This window comes from Bombina bombina, chromosome 7 (genome assembly GCF_027579735.1).
Source record: "Bombina bombina isolate aBomBom1 chromosome 7, aBomBom1.pri, whole genome shotgun sequence".
NCBI lineage: Eukaryota > Metazoa > Chordata > Amphibia > Anura > Bombinatoridae > Bombina > Bombina bombina.
Genome location: NC_069505.1, coordinates 413,151,752 through 413,168,327, shown reverse-complemented (window position 1 = coordinate 413,168,327; position 16,576 = coordinate 413,151,752). Strand labels below are relative to the sequence as shown.

The following is a 16,576-nucleotide window of genomic DNA, read 5'->3' as shown; positions in this document are numbered from 1 at the left end:
ACTGGTACGATAACACCTAGAGAGGAGAGATCCCTCACACATTCTAGAAAGCTCTCTTTTCCGGTCTTGAAGACAGGTTTGACAGGAGGAATCTGCCCCTGGGCTGATGGGACCTGAATCCTATACTGTAACCCTGGCAACAACCTCCAGAACCCAAGGGTCCTGAACGTCCTACTACCAGGCTTCGGAGAAGAGAGACAATCTGCCCCCTATTTGGACCGGTTGGGGGCCGCCCCTTCATGCCGATTTTGTCTCGGCGGGCTACTTCATCTGCTTGGACTTGTTCCAAGACTGAGCACGCTTCCAAGTTCCCTTGGACTGATCCGCTTTCGCAGCAGGCTGCTGGCGCTGGTCCTTGTCCGCATGGAAGGGACGAAAAGTAGTTCCTTTAGGCTTAGCCTTCTTATCCTGCGGTAGGAAAGATCCCTTGCCTCCCGTAACCGTGGATATGATCCAATCTAAACCTGGACCAAACAGAATCTTTCCTTGAAAAGGCAGGGAGGTCATGTCCGCAAACCAAGACTTTAGCCACAGAGCCCTGGGAGCTAAAATGGAGAATCCTGAAACCTTTGCGTTCAGGCGAATAATATGCATATTGGCATCACAAATGAAAGAATTGGTGACCTTCAACGCCTTAATCTTATCCTGTATCTCGTCGATGGAAGTCTCCCTCCGGCAACCGCGGCTACAGCTGCTGCTGGTTGAAAAACAAACCCTGTGTGTTGAAATATTTTCCTTAATATGTTTTCTAACTTTTTATCCATGGGCTCATTAAACGACAAACTATTCTCAAGAGGAATAGTCATCAGCTTCGCGAGCGTAGAGATGGCACCATCCACCTTAGGGACAGTCCCCCACAGCTCGAGCTGAGAGTCCGGAACGGGGAATCTTAAAGGAAGAAGAGCCTAATCGCTCCCATTCATAATAATAATAATAATTAATAATATTAGCTATCTTAACAGGAACCGGAAAGGTCTGAGGCACCACCCTGTCCTCGTATACCTTATCAAGCTTAGGAATCAAAGGTTGCTCCGGAAGCTTCGGTTCCAGGAGCTCCAGAGTAGCAAGCACTTTCTTCAGCAAAAAGCGCAAATTCTCCATCCAAAACCTAAAGTCAGGCTCCTCCGCAGCCGGAGGATGAGATGACATGGACTCTGACCCAGAAGGAGCCTCCTCTGAAGAGTCCGAGTGGGCCTCGTCATCGTATAACGCCTCTGATATTTCCATAGGCGTAGACAACCCCTGGGCCGGGCCGCCATGATGCCCTATGCTTGCGCTTAGCAGAATGTGGTAAGGCGTGGATCACTTTCGATAACGCCGTTTGCAGTTGATCCGCAAAATCTGAAGGCCAACTAATCTCTCCCATAGGAGTAATGGTTGGACCCTGGGGCACTGCATTTGCACTCGGAGATGAAAGCAGGGAACTCACCTCATGGGATGGGGAGCCCTCAGTAGTACTAGACATCCCCTTAGTTTTAGATGTCGCAACTTTATCAAGGCATGTGGAACATAGTTGAGCAGGCTGATCTACAAGAACCTCCTCACAATAAACACAAGAATGAGACTTTGTTAAAGAGGGAGTACCCTCTAACGCGTCAGAGTCCTCCATAGCTTGCGCTTTTATTATGGACTAGGCTAGCTTAAAAAACAGGCACCTTTATACCTCCAATGGCCGGGCACTCACCACCTCCTATGACCCGGACTACAGAAACCGCTTTGTCTCCTATGCCGCTGATCAACAGAGAAAGTGAAAACTCACACCCGGTCACCTGGGATGTCTCGCAGGACCGCCCCTGCACTAAGGAGAAAACGTGCCGAAATCGGCCACGCAAATACTCCCGGAAGTCAACCTGAAGTTCCACCATTGCCAGAGCCACATCTTGCACATAACGCAGCAATAACACAATAAACAATATTATGTATAACCCCCCCTGTTCAATAATCCCCTCACTTGGAATATTAACCCTTTGGATTCCTTAAGATAAAAGGTGCCACACTGTGACCCTGTCTCCTGTGTTATCATTATGTATAAAAAAATGAAAACGATCTTACCAGAATCAATGCCGTGGAACAGGAACACGGCCCTTTAAGTGTGACAGGTAGAAGCATCGCTCCTGACATAAACTTGAGTGCAGAAAGGTGGCAGCGAAACTCGTCAACGCTGATTGCTTGTGGAGCTGTTAATATGAGTCGGGATGGTTTCGCAGAAAGACTCTCCCTGCATCTCCGGACTCTAACTTTCATCCAGGCTCTCACTGAGAGGCTGACAGGACTACTTAAAACTCCAGTCCCATTGCGAAGAGTACTACCCTCCATAAGAGACTATTCCGAATCATCGGCACTTCTCTGCCATCCTCCTGTGACGAAAGGCAAAGAATGACAGTCGGATGAGGGGAGTGGGGGAGGTATTTAAGCCTTTGGCTGGGGTGTCTTTGCCTCCTCCTGGTGGCCAGGTTCTTATTTCCCAAAAGTAATGAATGAAGCCGTGGACTCTACTCCCCTTTAGATGGAAAAAGTCAGGAATTTAAACTATCTTGCCCCCACATAGATACTAATACCTGAGCACTACACTCCATATAATCCCTAGTCAAAAATGATGATCTTCCGGGAGTCATTCTGATGTAATCAATGACTAGTCATCAGAAGCCATCCTGAAGTTTGCCCACAGGCTGAAATATTTAAACGAGATGACTGTAGAGTCATTCACTGTCTGTTCATGCTTGTGGAGTAATCAGTAAGGTCATCTGCTAATCACACAGAATTCTTTACCTTAGCTGATGACATTACAGCTTAATGATGTCATATGATGTGCAAATGACTTCTAAAGTAGTATGATGATCATCAAATGACTCCAGGATGGTCTCTAAAGTAATCCTGTTTGTCTTGAGATGTAACACAAACACTTGAATGATGTTTTTTGCACTTGCAGAGTTGTACAAATGTCTTCACAAAACTTTTTCATCACTTTAATTTTTACCAAGCAATACGACGGATAAATAAACATCAGAAAAAGTGAGCCAAGGTTTGTCACGGTTATATTTACACTGAGACCAAACAAACCCTAACATGGGTGTATTTTTTTTGGAGGGTGGGGGGGGGCTGTGGGGCATGCTTGTCCTCATTAATGTTTTATGTTTTTACAGTTAGCTGTTATCTCCTTCAGGGAGGGGTAGGGATTTATTGAGCATATGGCAGCTTGGATATAAAAGTACTACTGCTTATCTCACAGGGTTTGAGACATATGTAGGAACTGATGGGCGGTGATTTTCTACTAGCTCCAACTCTCTATGTTCTTCACTATTGTCATACAGTAGCTGTGCATCAACAAACATCCCATCATGCACCAGTGCTGTACACATCCAGATCATCATAACGTGTCACATGCAGTTCCCATGGGAAGTAGTTGTCAGGCAGTGGATTGCGTTTCCCCTGCGTGAAAAGCAGCCTCATATCGCTATTGTCCTGTAGGCGGATCAGCTCTCCTTCCCAATCTAACATATTCAGAGCCACTTTAACCCCAGGAAACTGGTTTCTGCAAGAGAAATGAAAGTTGGTCTATAGCCAGAGAGGTTCAAAACTCCTATAGTCTCAACTAAATCGCCAATAACTGCTGCAGTTCTACTAAATGGGGTAAGCCGCATACCCCTAAAATATCTGCAACCCACAAGCAAGAAGGCTTGGGTGGAACCTTAGTACCAGTTAGATCAGGACTGGCTGAAAATATTGTGCTATCTGAGACCAAGAATGTAATGAACCCCACCCCCCCAACACTCCATCCACTACAGACTAAACCCAACCATAATCAGCAACCTCAAAGATTAAGTTCAGCAGACTGATATCTCACACAGGAGCATTTGATGGACCCCAAATAAGAGTAATTTTTCTACTAGGTAGAATATTATCTCCCTAGATTGCACCTCCGTCAAATACATGGGTCCTGTGGTCCCACTTAGTCCACTTAAAGATCTGGTCCAAACTTGGATGTTTGCTGGTAATACAGAAAATTGGTAACGGCTGGAATTAAAGTGAAAGTCAATCCTAGCATTAGTGAAACGATAGGATTGACCAATGGAACAAACAAAGGGGATTTTCATTCATGAAGTATAAAATACTTCATGCAAAAAGCTCCCTTATTTGTTTCAAGCGTTCGCGCACTGAGCTGCCCAAGCAGCCCACAACAGAACTCTGTTTTGCTAAGAGGTGATGTTTTCACCTCCTTGCAAATAGCGTGTGGGAAATCCATCTCCACAGGGCGCCAAGCCAGATATCCCACACGGCTATTGGCTAAGAGGTGAAAACGTCACCTCTCAAGCAAAACAGCATTCTGTCGTGGGCTGCTTGAGCAGCTCAATGCGGTGAACGTTTGAAACAAATAAAGGAGCTTTCAGCATGTTCCAGTGGTCTATCCGAGCGTTTCACAAACGCTAGGATTGACTTTCACTTTAATTCTGATTATGTATTCTTACAATAAATTAACTAACTAGCCGAGTGTGAATAGTTTTCCAATACATTAACACTCCTCTCACCACTTGGCTTTTTTGGTTAGTAAAATTTGCATTGTCTTACAGAATTTTATCATATCACCTCTGCTGAGTCCAATAAGGGATACAAATGTAAAAGGGTTAGGCTTGTGAAGTCTGCAGTGTACACTTCCAATTCTCAGAACAGGAAAACCCACAATTTTCACAATTAAATTATTGGAAAAAATAAATATAAGTGTATTGCAAAGTTATTTTACTACAGACAATTAAACATTCTGTATTATAATCTTACTTTATTAAATCATGTAGCTCATCATAAGAGGGTCGTTTCTGCACATCCTCCTCTAATGAGATTTGCCTGTGAAGGTGAAGAACGTGTGGGTTTAGTATGGCACAAAATGTGAATGACAAAACACCAATGTGGCGCCATTTGCTTTGGTCACCTGATCTGGCATGTGTCCCCATCATGAAAATAGCATCGTAGGAAGCTTGCTGGGTTGTGCTCAAGGTCTTTGATTATTCTCACAAAGGACTGTGGGAAAATCCCAGTTCGGTCGCCCACTGTACCCTGGGAACCAGAATAAAAGCTAATTTGTGAAACAAAACCTTTGCTGAAATAAAAGTCCTCAACATCACAACTTGAAAACTACTGAATTCAAAGGTATTTGTGATTGTCCCTCGTCACAGCTGTGAAGAAAGTTCAGCTTTGTTATAATCAATGAAGCTACATTAATCTTTTAATCTCCTCACAAATAATATGACCTCTATCAGCGATTCCTTTTATAGGGCTAGATTACAAGTAGAGAGCTATTTAGCGCTGTCTCTCGAGCATAAACTTCGCAAGAAGGAAGCCTTTTGCTCAAATCAGGTAGCGCGCATATTACAAGTTGAATGTAGCATGCCCTAACCAAATATAACAACCAAGTTAATATATTCTCCCCATAGAAGTCAAAGGAGAGCTCAGAAGAAAAGAAAAAACATAATTTATGCTTACCAGATAAATTTATTTCTCTTGTAGTGTAGTCAGTCCACGGGTCATCCATTACTTATGGAATATATCTCTTCCTAACAGGAAGCTGCAAGAGGATCACCCAAGCAGAGCTGCTATATAGCTCCTCCCCTCACATGTCATATTCAGTCATTCGACCAAAACCAGACGAGAAAGGAGAAACCATAGGGTGCAGTGGTGACTGGAGTTTAATTAAAATTTAGATCTGCCTTAAAGACAGGGCGGGCCGTGGACTGACTACACTACAAGAGAAATAAATTTATCAGGTAAGCATAAATTATGTTTTCTCTTGTTAAGTGTAGTCAGTCCACGGGTCATCCATTACTTATGGAATACCAATACCAAAGCTAAAGTACACGGATGAAGGGAGGGACAAGGCAGGAACATTAAACAGAAGGAACCACTGCCTGAAGTACCTTTCTCCCCAAAATAGCCTCCGAAGAAGCAAAAGTGTCAAATTTGTAAAATTTTGAAAAAGTGTGAAGTGAAGACCAAGTTGCAGCCTTGCAAATCTGTTCAACAGAGGCCTCCTTTTTTAAAGGCCCAGGTGGAAGCCACATCTCTAGTAGAATGAGCTGTAATCCTTTCAGGAGGCTGCTGTCCAGCAGTCTCATAGGCTAAACATATTATGCTACGAAGCCAAAAAGAGAGAGAGGTAGCCGAAGCCTTTTGACCTCTTCTCTGTCCAGAGTAAACGACAAACAGGGAAGAAGTTTGACGAAAATCTTTAGTTGCCTGCAAATAGAACTTCAGGGCACGGACTACGTCCAGATTATGCAAAAGTCGTTCCTTCTTTGAAGAAGGGTTAGGACACAGTGATGGAACAACAATCTCTTGATTGTAAGGCAGATAACTCAGAGACTCTTCGAGCCGAGGAAATAGCCATCAAAAACAGAACCTTCCAGGATAACAGCTTGATATCAATGGAATGAAGGGGTTCAAATGGAACGCCTTGAAGAACGTTAAGAACTAAGTTTAAGCTCCACGGCGGAGCAACAGTCTTAAACACAGGCTTAATCCTAGCTAAAGCCTGACAAAAAGCCTGAACGTCTGGAACTTCACCCAGACGTTTGTGTAGAAGAATAGACAGAGCCGAAATCTGTCCCTTTAACGAACTAGCAGATAAGCCCTTTTCTAAACCCTCTTGTAGAAAGGACAATATCCTAGGAATCCTAACCTTACTCCATGAGTAATACTTGGATTCGCACCAATATAAATATTTACGCCATATCTTATGGTAAATTTTTCTGGTAACAGGCTTCCTAGCCTGTATTAAGGTATCAATAACCGACTCCGAGAAGCCACGCTTTGATAGAATCAAGCGTTCAATCTCCATGCAATCAGCCTCAGAGAAATTAGATTTGGATGGTTGAAAGGACCCTGAATTAGAAGGTCCTGTCTCAGAGGCAGAGACCATGGTGGACAGGACGACATGTCCACTAGGTCTGCATACCAGGTCCTGCGTGGCCACGCAGGCGCTATTAGAATCACCGAAGCTCTCTCCTGTTTGATCTTGGCAATCAAACGAGGAAGCATCGGAAATGGTGGAAACACATAAGCCATGCTGAAGACCCAAGGGGCTGTCAGAGCATCTATCAGCACCGCTCCCGGGTCCCTGGACCTGGATCCGTAACAAGGAAGCTTGGCGTTCTGGCGAGATGCCATGAGATCCAGATCTGGTTTGCCCCAACGATGAATCAGTTGAGCAAAGACCTCCGGATGAAGTTCCCACTCCCCCGGATGAAAAGTCTGGCGACTTAGAAAATCCGCCTCCCAGTTCTCCACGCCTGGGATGTAAATCGCTGACAGGTGGAAAGAGTGAGACTCTGCCCAGCGAATTATCTTTGAGACTTCCAACATCGCTAGGGAACTTCTGGTTCCCCCTTGATGGTTGATGTAAGCCACAGTCGTGATGTTGTCCGACTGAAATCTGATGAACCTCAGAGTTGCTAACTGAGGCCAAGCTAGGAGAGCATTGAATATTGCTCTTAATTCCAGAATATTTATTGGGAGGAGTTTCTCCTCCTGAGTCCATAATCCCTGAGCCTTCAGGGAGTTCCAGACTGCGCCCCAGCCTAGAAGGCTGGCGTCTGTTGTTACAATCGTCCAAACTGGCCTGCGAAAGGTCATCCCCTTGGACAGATGTGGCCGAGAAAGCCACCATAGAAGAGAATCTCTGGTCTCTTGATCCAGATTTAGTAGGGGGGACAAATCTGAGTAATCCCCGTTCCACTGACTTAGCATGCACAATTGCAGCGGTCTGAGATGCAGGCGTGCAAATGGTACTATGTCCATTGCCGCTACCATTAAGCCGATTACTTCCATGCACTGAGCTACTGACGGGTGTGGAATGGAATGAAGGACACGGCAAGCATTTAGAAGTTTTGATAACCTGGCCTCTGTCAGGTAAATTTTCATCTCTACAGAATCTATAAGAGTCCCTAGAAAGGGAACCCTTGTAAGTGGTAATAGAGAACTCTTTTCCACGTTCACCTTCCACCCATGCGACCTCAGAAATGCCAGAACTATCTCTGTATGAGACTTGGCAGTTTGAAAACTTGACGCTTGTATCAGAATGTCGTCTAGGTACGGAGTCACCGCTATGCCTCGTGGTCTTAGTACCGCCAGAAGTGAGCCCAGAACTTTTGTAAAGATTCTTGGAGCCGTAGCTAATCCGAAGGGAAGAGCTACAAACTGGTAATGCCTGTCTAGGAAAGCAAATCTTAAGTACCGATAATGATCCTTGTGAATCGGTATGTGAAGGTAGGCATCCTTTAAGTCCACTGTGGTCATGTACTGACCCTCTTGGATCATGGGAAGGATGGTTCGAATAGTTTCCATTTTGAATGATGGAACTCTTAGGAATTTGTTTAGGATTTTTAAGTCCAAGATTGGTCTGAAGGTTCCCTCTTTCTTGGGAACCACAAATAGATTTGAATAGAATCCTTGCCCGTGTTCCGTCTGCGGAGCTGGGTGGATCACCCCCATTAGTAAGAGGTCTTCTACACAGCGTAGAAACGCCTCTTTCTTTATTTGGTTTGCTGATAACCTTGAAAGATGAAATCTCCCTCGTGGAGGAGAAGTTTTGAAGTCCAGGAGATATCCCTGAGATATGATCTCCAACGCCCAGGGATCCTGGACATCTCTTGCCCAAGCCTGGGCGAAGAGAGAAAGTCTGCCCCCTACTAGATCCGTTCCCGGATAGGGGGCCCTCTCTTCATGCTGTCTTAGGGGCAGCAGCAGGTTTCTTGGCCTGCTTGCCCTTGTTCCAGGACTGGTTAACTTTCCAGCCCTGCCTGTAACGAGCAACAGCTCCTTCCTGTTTTGGAGCGGAGGAAGTTGATGCTGCTCCTGCCTTGAAGTTACGAAAGGCACGAAAATTAGACTGTTTGGCCTTTGATTTGGCCCTGTCCTGAGGTAGAGCATGGCCCTTACCTCCCATAATGTCAGCTATAATTTCTTTCAAGCCGGGCCCGAATAAGGTCTGCCCTTTGAAAGGAATATTAAGCAATTTAGATTTAGAAGTCACATCAGCTGACCAGGATTTAAGCCATAGCGCTCTGCGCGCTTGGATGGCGAATCCGGAGTTCTTAGCCGTAAGTTTGGTTAAATGTACGACGGCATCAGAAACAAATGCGTTAGCTAGCTTAAGTGCTTTAAGCTTGTTCATAATTTCATCCAATGGAGCTGTGCGAATGGCCTCTTCCAGAGACTCAAACCAGAATGCCGCCGCAGCAGTGACAGGCGCAATGCATGCAAGGGGCTGTAAGATAAAACCTTGTTGAACAAACATTTTCTTAAGGTAACCCTCTAATTTCTTATCCATTGGATCTGAAAAGGCACAACTATCCTCCACCGGGATAGTGGTACGCTTAGCTAAAGTAGAAACTGCTCCCTCCACCTTAGGGACCGTCTGCCATAAGTCTCGTGTGGTGGCATCTATAGGAAACATTTTCCTAAATATGGGAGGAGGGGAAAAAGGCACACCAGGTCTATCCCACTCCTTGCTAATAATCTCTGTAAGCCTTTTAGGTATAGGAAACACGTCAGTACACACCGGTACCGCATAGTATCTATCCAACCTACATAATTTTTCTGGAATTGCAACCGTGTTACAATCATTCAGAGCCGCTAATACCTCCCCTAGCAATATGCGGAGGTTCTCAAGCTTAAATTTAAAATTAGAAATCTCTGAATCCAGTCTCCCTGGATCAGATTCGTCACCCACAGAATGAAGCTCTCCGTCTTCATGTTCTGCAAACTGTGACGCAGTATCTGACATGGCTCTCACCTCATCCGCGCGCTCTGTCCTTAACCCAGAGCTATCGCGCTTGCCTCTTAATTCTGGCAATTTAGATAATACTTCTGTCATAACAGTAGCCATGTCTTGCAAAGTGATTTGTAAGGGCCTCCCTGATGTACTTGGCGCCACAAAATCACGCACCTCCTGAGCGGGAGGCGAAGGTACTGACACGTGAGGAGAGTTAGTCGGCATAACTTCCCCCTCGTTGTCTGGTGATAATTTCTTTACATGTAAAGATTGACTTTTATTTAAAGTAACATCAATGCAATTAGTACACAAATTTCTATTGGGCTCCACATTGGCCTTTAAACATAGTGAACAAAGAGATTCATCTGTGTCAGACATGTTTAAACAGACTAGCAATGAGACTAGCAAGCTTGGAAATACTTTTCTAAATAAATTTACAAGCAATATAAAAAACGCTACTGTGCCTTTAAGAAGCACAAAAAGCTGTCACAGTTGAAATAACAATGAACCAAAATAGTTATAGCAACCAATTTTTCACAGTAAATGTATTAAGTTAGCAAAGGATTGCACCCACCAGCAAATGGATGATTAACCCCTTAATACCCAAAAACGGATAACAATTTAATAATTAACGTTTTTATCACAGTCAAAACACACTGTCACAGGTCTGCTGTGACTGATTACCTCCCTCAAAATGAATTTTGAAGACCCCTGAGCTCTCTAGAGACAATCTGGATCATGAAGGATGAAGTAGACAGATTGTGACTGAATTTTTACTGCGCAAAAAAAGCGCTAAAATAGGCCCCTCCCACTCATATTACAACAGTGGGGAAGCTCAGATAACTGTTTCTATGCAGAAAACAAAGATGGCCATGTGGTAAAAATCATGCCCCAATAAGTTTTATCACCAAGTACCTCACAAAAAACGATTAACATGCCAGTAAACGTTTTAAACATACATTTGAAAAGTTATGAAGTGTTATTAATAAGCCTGCTACCAGTCGCTTTTACTGCAGTTAAGGCTCATACATTATTTCAGTATTAACAGTATTTTCAGAGTCAATTCCATTCCTTAGAAAAATACATTCAGTGTACACACACTCATCAGCCTAATACCAGTCGCTATCACTGCATTTAAGGCTGAACTTACGTTACATTGGTATCAGCAGTATTTTCTCAGTCAATTCCATTCCTCAGAAAAATAATTTACTGCACATACCTCATTTGCAGGGGGGCCCTGCATGCTATTCCCCTTTTCTGAAGTTACCTCACTCCTCAGATGAGAACAGCCAGTGGATCTTAGTTACGTCTGCTAAGATCATAGAAAACGCAGGCAGATTCTTCTTCTAATGCTGCCTGAGAACAAACAGCACACTCCGGTGCCATTTAAAATAACAAACTTTTGATTGAAGAAATAAACTAAGTTAAAAAACACCACAGACCTCTCACAGCGACCTATCTTTAGTTAGGCTGCAAGAGAATGACTGAATATGACATGTGAGGGGAGGAGCTATATAGCATCTCTGCTTGGGTGATCCTCTTGCATCTTACTGTTAGGAAGAGATATATTCCATAAGTAATGGATGACCCGTGGACTGACTACACTTAACAAGAGAAAACACCTATCACTCAAATTCTAACCCAACATAAGTTATGAATAGTTCACATTCCAATGTAGTTCATATATATATGAATATATAAATATACATACACACACAAACACACCTATACCTGTATATCTATTCCTATATATATATATATAGGTTTGGATATTTTTTGACATTATCAGATATATATCAGATATATACATACATACACATACACACATATTTAGACATGTGTATGTATATATATATATATATATATATATATATATATATATATATATATATATATATATATCTTGTCAAACACATTATACCATATATCTTTGAGCCCTTATAACTTTTTTATTATTTTTTTTTAAATAATTTTTATCAGATAGTGTTTATATGAGTGCTTTAAAGTGTATTTATGTTATGTTTAATGCAACTTTTTTTTCCCGCAAGCTCTCAAGTCACGCTAACCCAACAAGAGTAAACCGTTATTTTGTTTGAGGGAACATGCTTACTTTCAACTTGTAATACGCCAAAACAGCCGGTATCACTCACGCGCAAACTATAGAGCTCTACTTGTAATGAAGCCTATAGTGGGTCATTAAAGTCAAAATTAACATTTCATAATTCAGATAATGCAGCAATTTAAAAAAAACTTTCCAATATATTTTCATTATCAAAACATGCAGTCTTTTTATATACACACACTTTCTGAGACTCCAGCTCCTACTGAGCATGTGCAAAAGTACACAGTATATACGTACATGCATTTGGTTATTGGCTGATAACTGTCACATGATGCAGGAGGAGGGAAAATTGGATTAACTTTGAATTTAAAATGATCAGTAGAATATTTTCTGTCAAATTTCAAAGTAAGTTCTATTGCATTGTATTTTTATTGTGTGTTTGTCAATTATAAAGTTTTACTGTATTTAGTGGTTCTTTAATGGGGTTAATTGGATAGAATGGTGTCTATTTTTTATTAAAATAAGTATTTAATGTCATTTACTGAAAGGTATACATTGGTGTCTGTCAGGCATACCAGGCTGCCAAGGTTAAACCCCCACCCCCTACTACCTAGCCCCCTGCAATTTCTCACCAGATTTGGACTTTTCAGAGCATTCGTGATCTCCCAAACATCTGGTTATATTTGTTTTGTGATCTGTATCTCCTCACGGAAGAGCTGATCTCTGACCGCCTAACCCCTTTCCGGCTGGCTGGTCTACTGGAACTACCGTCTGGCCGCTCCTTCCTGAATACCCGCTGACCTTTACCCGAGGTCGCTCCAGCGGCCCTTCACCCCAGAGCTCCGCTCTTTTGGGAAATGGTGTCCCCTGGAGTGGGCAAGAGTTGGGGTGATTACTGGAGGGAAGCTCCTTTGGGAACTTGGGGTTTCTGACCCCCCTACACCTCCTCCTTCCTATGGCTTTCCCGGTGTACGTTTGATCACCCGTAGCTCTGGTCCCCAGCAACGGATCATGTTGCTTTTTAAACAGTGGCATCTGGGTACTGAAAGCTTTCCAACTACACCCTGGAAGTGCCGCCGCTCCCCCGGGATCACCGAGCTGACGGAAGGCGACCGGGCTAACGAGCCGGCTGGTGGGTCCGATAGTGACCAGACCAGTGAGTGGCACAGTGAGGCCTCCACGGAAGAGAGAGTAATGTCCAAGGTACAGAGGGATCTCTATGAGACCACCGCACCCTGGGAGGTAATCACTCTGCTAATATCCGACACCACCCAACTAAAAATGATAAAGGTCCAAAAATCTATGGGGGGAGCCGTGCCAGCTCCCCTGGATCCACCTTCCAGTCGAAAAAAGCTACCCCATGAGGCTTTCCAAGCTTTCAAAGACAATGAAGAGGAGATCAACAGCTAACTCCAAGTATTTGAGACACAGTGCGAGTTGCAGGGTGCCAACACCGACCGAGTCACCATCTTGCTCGGAAAGTTGTGTGGACGAGCCTTAGAGGCTTTCAACACTGTTCTCTTGGGAAACCGAAAGAACTATGACCAGGTAAAGGAGTGCATCCTTGCCCGCTATGGTCTCACGCCGGAGGCTCACCGGCTGAAGTTCCGGGAACTAAAGAGACAAGAGGGGAAGCTTTTCACGGAGTGGACACACCAGTTCACCCGCTCCTTGGACTCTTGGTTCGCAGGCTGCCAAGTAACTATCCTGGCCGAAGCCACCCAGCTCATCCTGTTGGAGCACTTCTATAACCACTCTCCGCCGGAGGTACGAGAATGGGTCCAAGATAGGGGCCCTGAGACAGCCAACCAAGCTGCCGTCCTGGCTAATCAGTGCCTGGATGCCCGGCATCAAGCTAGTTCTGAGCCATGACCGGTGACCCGCTCCTCTACAACCCCTGCTCGCCCCCGCCCTGATACCCACAGATCCAACCAGCACCTGTCCGCCCCTCCAGGATCAGCTCACCCCGGAGGTGCTTCGGGTGCGGTCAGATGGGTCATATCCAACTCTACAGCCTGGCGGTGGAGAAGCCACTGGCCCCTGCTGTAGGCTACAGAGCCGCCGCTCACTGTTTGGACTCAGAGGGCCCTGCGGATTATGCCGAATGGGCAGAGGAAGAGGTCGGGGTCCTACATAAAGTGGACCCCACAACCAGAGACAACCACCTGAACCACCCCCAGGTCGTCTGGATCAAAGGTCGGCTGGCCAAGGGATTACGAGACAGTGGGGCAACTGTTACCTTTGTCCAGCCACACATGGTCACCAATTCGGACCTAATGGGTTGTGTGAGAGATTCAACGGGACCCTGAAGCAGTTGCTTAGGATGTTCTAGACATCTCACAAAGACTGGGAAAGATACCTGCCGCACCTCCTGTTTGCATACCAAGAGGTGCCCCAGGAATCTACTGGGTTCTCCCCCTTTGAATTAGTATATGGCCGGAGGGTGAAGTTGGAAAGGCCGGAGAGTTCACTGGGAAGGATCAGTGGGGGGGGGGGAAGGACCCTCCATTGTGGGGTACGTCCTAGAATTCAGAGACCGACTGAGGGACCTCGCCGAGAGGGTGCGAGAGAACCTTCAGGTCACTCAAGGTAGGCAGAAGCGGTGGTACGACCGGAATGCTTGTAACCGGACTCTAGAAGTAGGGCAGAAGGTCCTGGCCCTGAAGCCTGTCAAAACAGACAAGCACTGGCTTCCTGGCAGGGACCCTATCGAGTGGTAGAACAGCTGAAGGACACAATGTATCTGATGGCTAAATACTCAAATGACCGGGTCCGCCAGACCTTTCATGTGAACATGCTGAAGGCATACCAAGAAAGGGCAGAGGACGTAGCCACCATATGTGCCCCGGCCATGGAGGACTCAGAGAGTTAGATGAGAGGATAGGGACTAGGCAGAGGGAGCAAGTCAAACAGGTGCTAGAGAACCGGCGAGATATGTTCACCACTACCCCTGGGTACACCACGGTAGCAGTGTACCGAGTGGAGATCCTGGACAGGCACCTCTGTGACAGCCGGTGTACCGGGTCCCCGAGGGAAAAAGAAAATGTATGCTTACCTGATACATTTATTTCTTTTTAGACTCGATGAGTCCACGGATTTCATCCTTACTTGTGGGATTTCACCTCCTGGTCAGCAGGAGGAGGCAAAGAGCACCACAGCAGAGCTGCTATATATAGCTCCTCCCTTCCCTCCCACTCCAGTCATTCGACCGAAGTTAGGAAGAGAAAGGAAAAGCCAAGGTGCAGAGGTGTCTGAAGTTTACAAAAATAATAACCTGTCTCAGAGAACAGGGCGGGCCGTGGACTCATCCTGTCTAAAAAGAAATTATCAGGTAAGCATACATTTTCTTTTCTTTTTAAAGACACGATGAGTCCACGGATTTTATCCTTACTTGTGGGATACAATACCAAAGCTAGAGTACACGGATGATAAGGGAGGGACAAGACAGGGAACTTAAATGGAAGGCACCACTGCTTGAAGAACCTTTCTCCCAAAGGAAGTCTCAGCTGAGGCAAAAGTATCAAATTTGTAAAATTTAGAAAAAGTGTGAAGAGAGGACCAAGTTGCAGCCTTGCAAATCTGTGCTACAGAAGCTTCATTTTTTAATGCCCATGAGGAAGCAACAGCCCTAGTGGAATGAGCCGTAACTCTTTCAGGAGGCTGCTGTCCATCAGTCTCATATGCAAAAACGGGTGATACTCTTCAACCAAAAAGAAAGAGAGGTAGCCGTAGCTTTCTGACCCTGACGTTTTCCAGAGAAAATGACAAAGAAGAAGACTGACGAAAATCCTTAGTTGCTTGTAAATAAAATTTCAAAGCATGGACCACGTCCAAATTGTGCAAAAGAAGTTCCTTTGGAGAAGAAGGATTAGGACACAAGGAAGGAACAACAATTTCCTGATTAATGTTCCTGTTAGAAACAACCTTAGGAAGGAACCCAAGTTTAGTACGTAAAAATACCTTATCCGAATGAAAAATAAGGTAAGGCGAATTGTATTGTAATGCCGAAAGCTCAGACACTCTTCGAGCTGAAGAAATGGCAACAAGAAATAAAACTTTCCAAGATAACAACTTAATATCTAAGGAATGCATAGGCTCAAACGGAGCCCCTTGAAGAACTTTAAGAACTAAATTCAGACTCCATGGAGGAGCAATTGGTTTAAATACAGGTTTGATTCTAACCAAAGTCTGACAAAAGGAATGAACATCTGGGACATCCACCAGACGTTTGTGTAACAAAATAGATAAGGCAGAGATCTGACTCTTTAGGGAACTTGCCGATAAACCCTTCTCCAATCCTTCTTGGAGAAAGGACACAATTCTGGGAATCCTAACTCTACTCCATGAGTAGCCCTTGGATTCACACCAATAAAGATATTTACGCCATATCTTATGGTAAATCTTTCTAGTTACAGGTTTACGAGCCTGGATCATGGTCTCTATGACCGAATCAGAAAACCCCAGCTTGGATAGGATTAAGCGTTCAATCTCCAAGCAGTCAGCTTCAGAGAAACTAGATTTGGGTGAAGGAAGGGACCTTGAATGAGAAGGTCCTTCCTCAACGGAAGTCTCCAAGGTGGCAGAGATGACATGTCCACTAGATCTGCATACCAAATCCTGCGAGGCCACGCGGGAGCAATGAGGATCACTGATGCCCTCTCCTGTTTGATTCGAGCAATGACTCGAGGAAGAAGCGCAAATGTAGGAAATAGGTATGCATGATTAAAGGACCAAGGAACCGCCAGAGCATCTAT

General features: G+C 44.6%; 1 protein-coding gene across 1 annotated transcript in view; it reads right to left on the bottom strand.

Moving 5' to 3' along the window:
* Positions 1 to 2,944: 2,944 nt before the first annotated feature.
* Positions 2,945 to 16,576, bottom strand: part of NCF4 (neutrophil cytosolic factor 4) — a 120,716-nt gene continuing 107,084 nt past the window's right edge. Inside the window, exons 8-10 of the mRNA XM_053721213.1 lie at positions 4,925 to 5,049; positions 4,774 to 4,839; positions 2,945 to 3,532 (exon numbers count right to left, since the gene is read on the bottom strand). Coding sequence (XP_053577188.1) covers positions 3,337 to 3,532; positions 4,774 to 4,839; positions 4,925 to 5,049 — 387 coding nt within the window. The 3' untranslated portion in view covers positions 2,945 to 3,336. The remainder of the gene's footprint in view (positions 3,533 to 4,773; positions 4,840 to 4,924; positions 5,050 to 16,576) is intronic.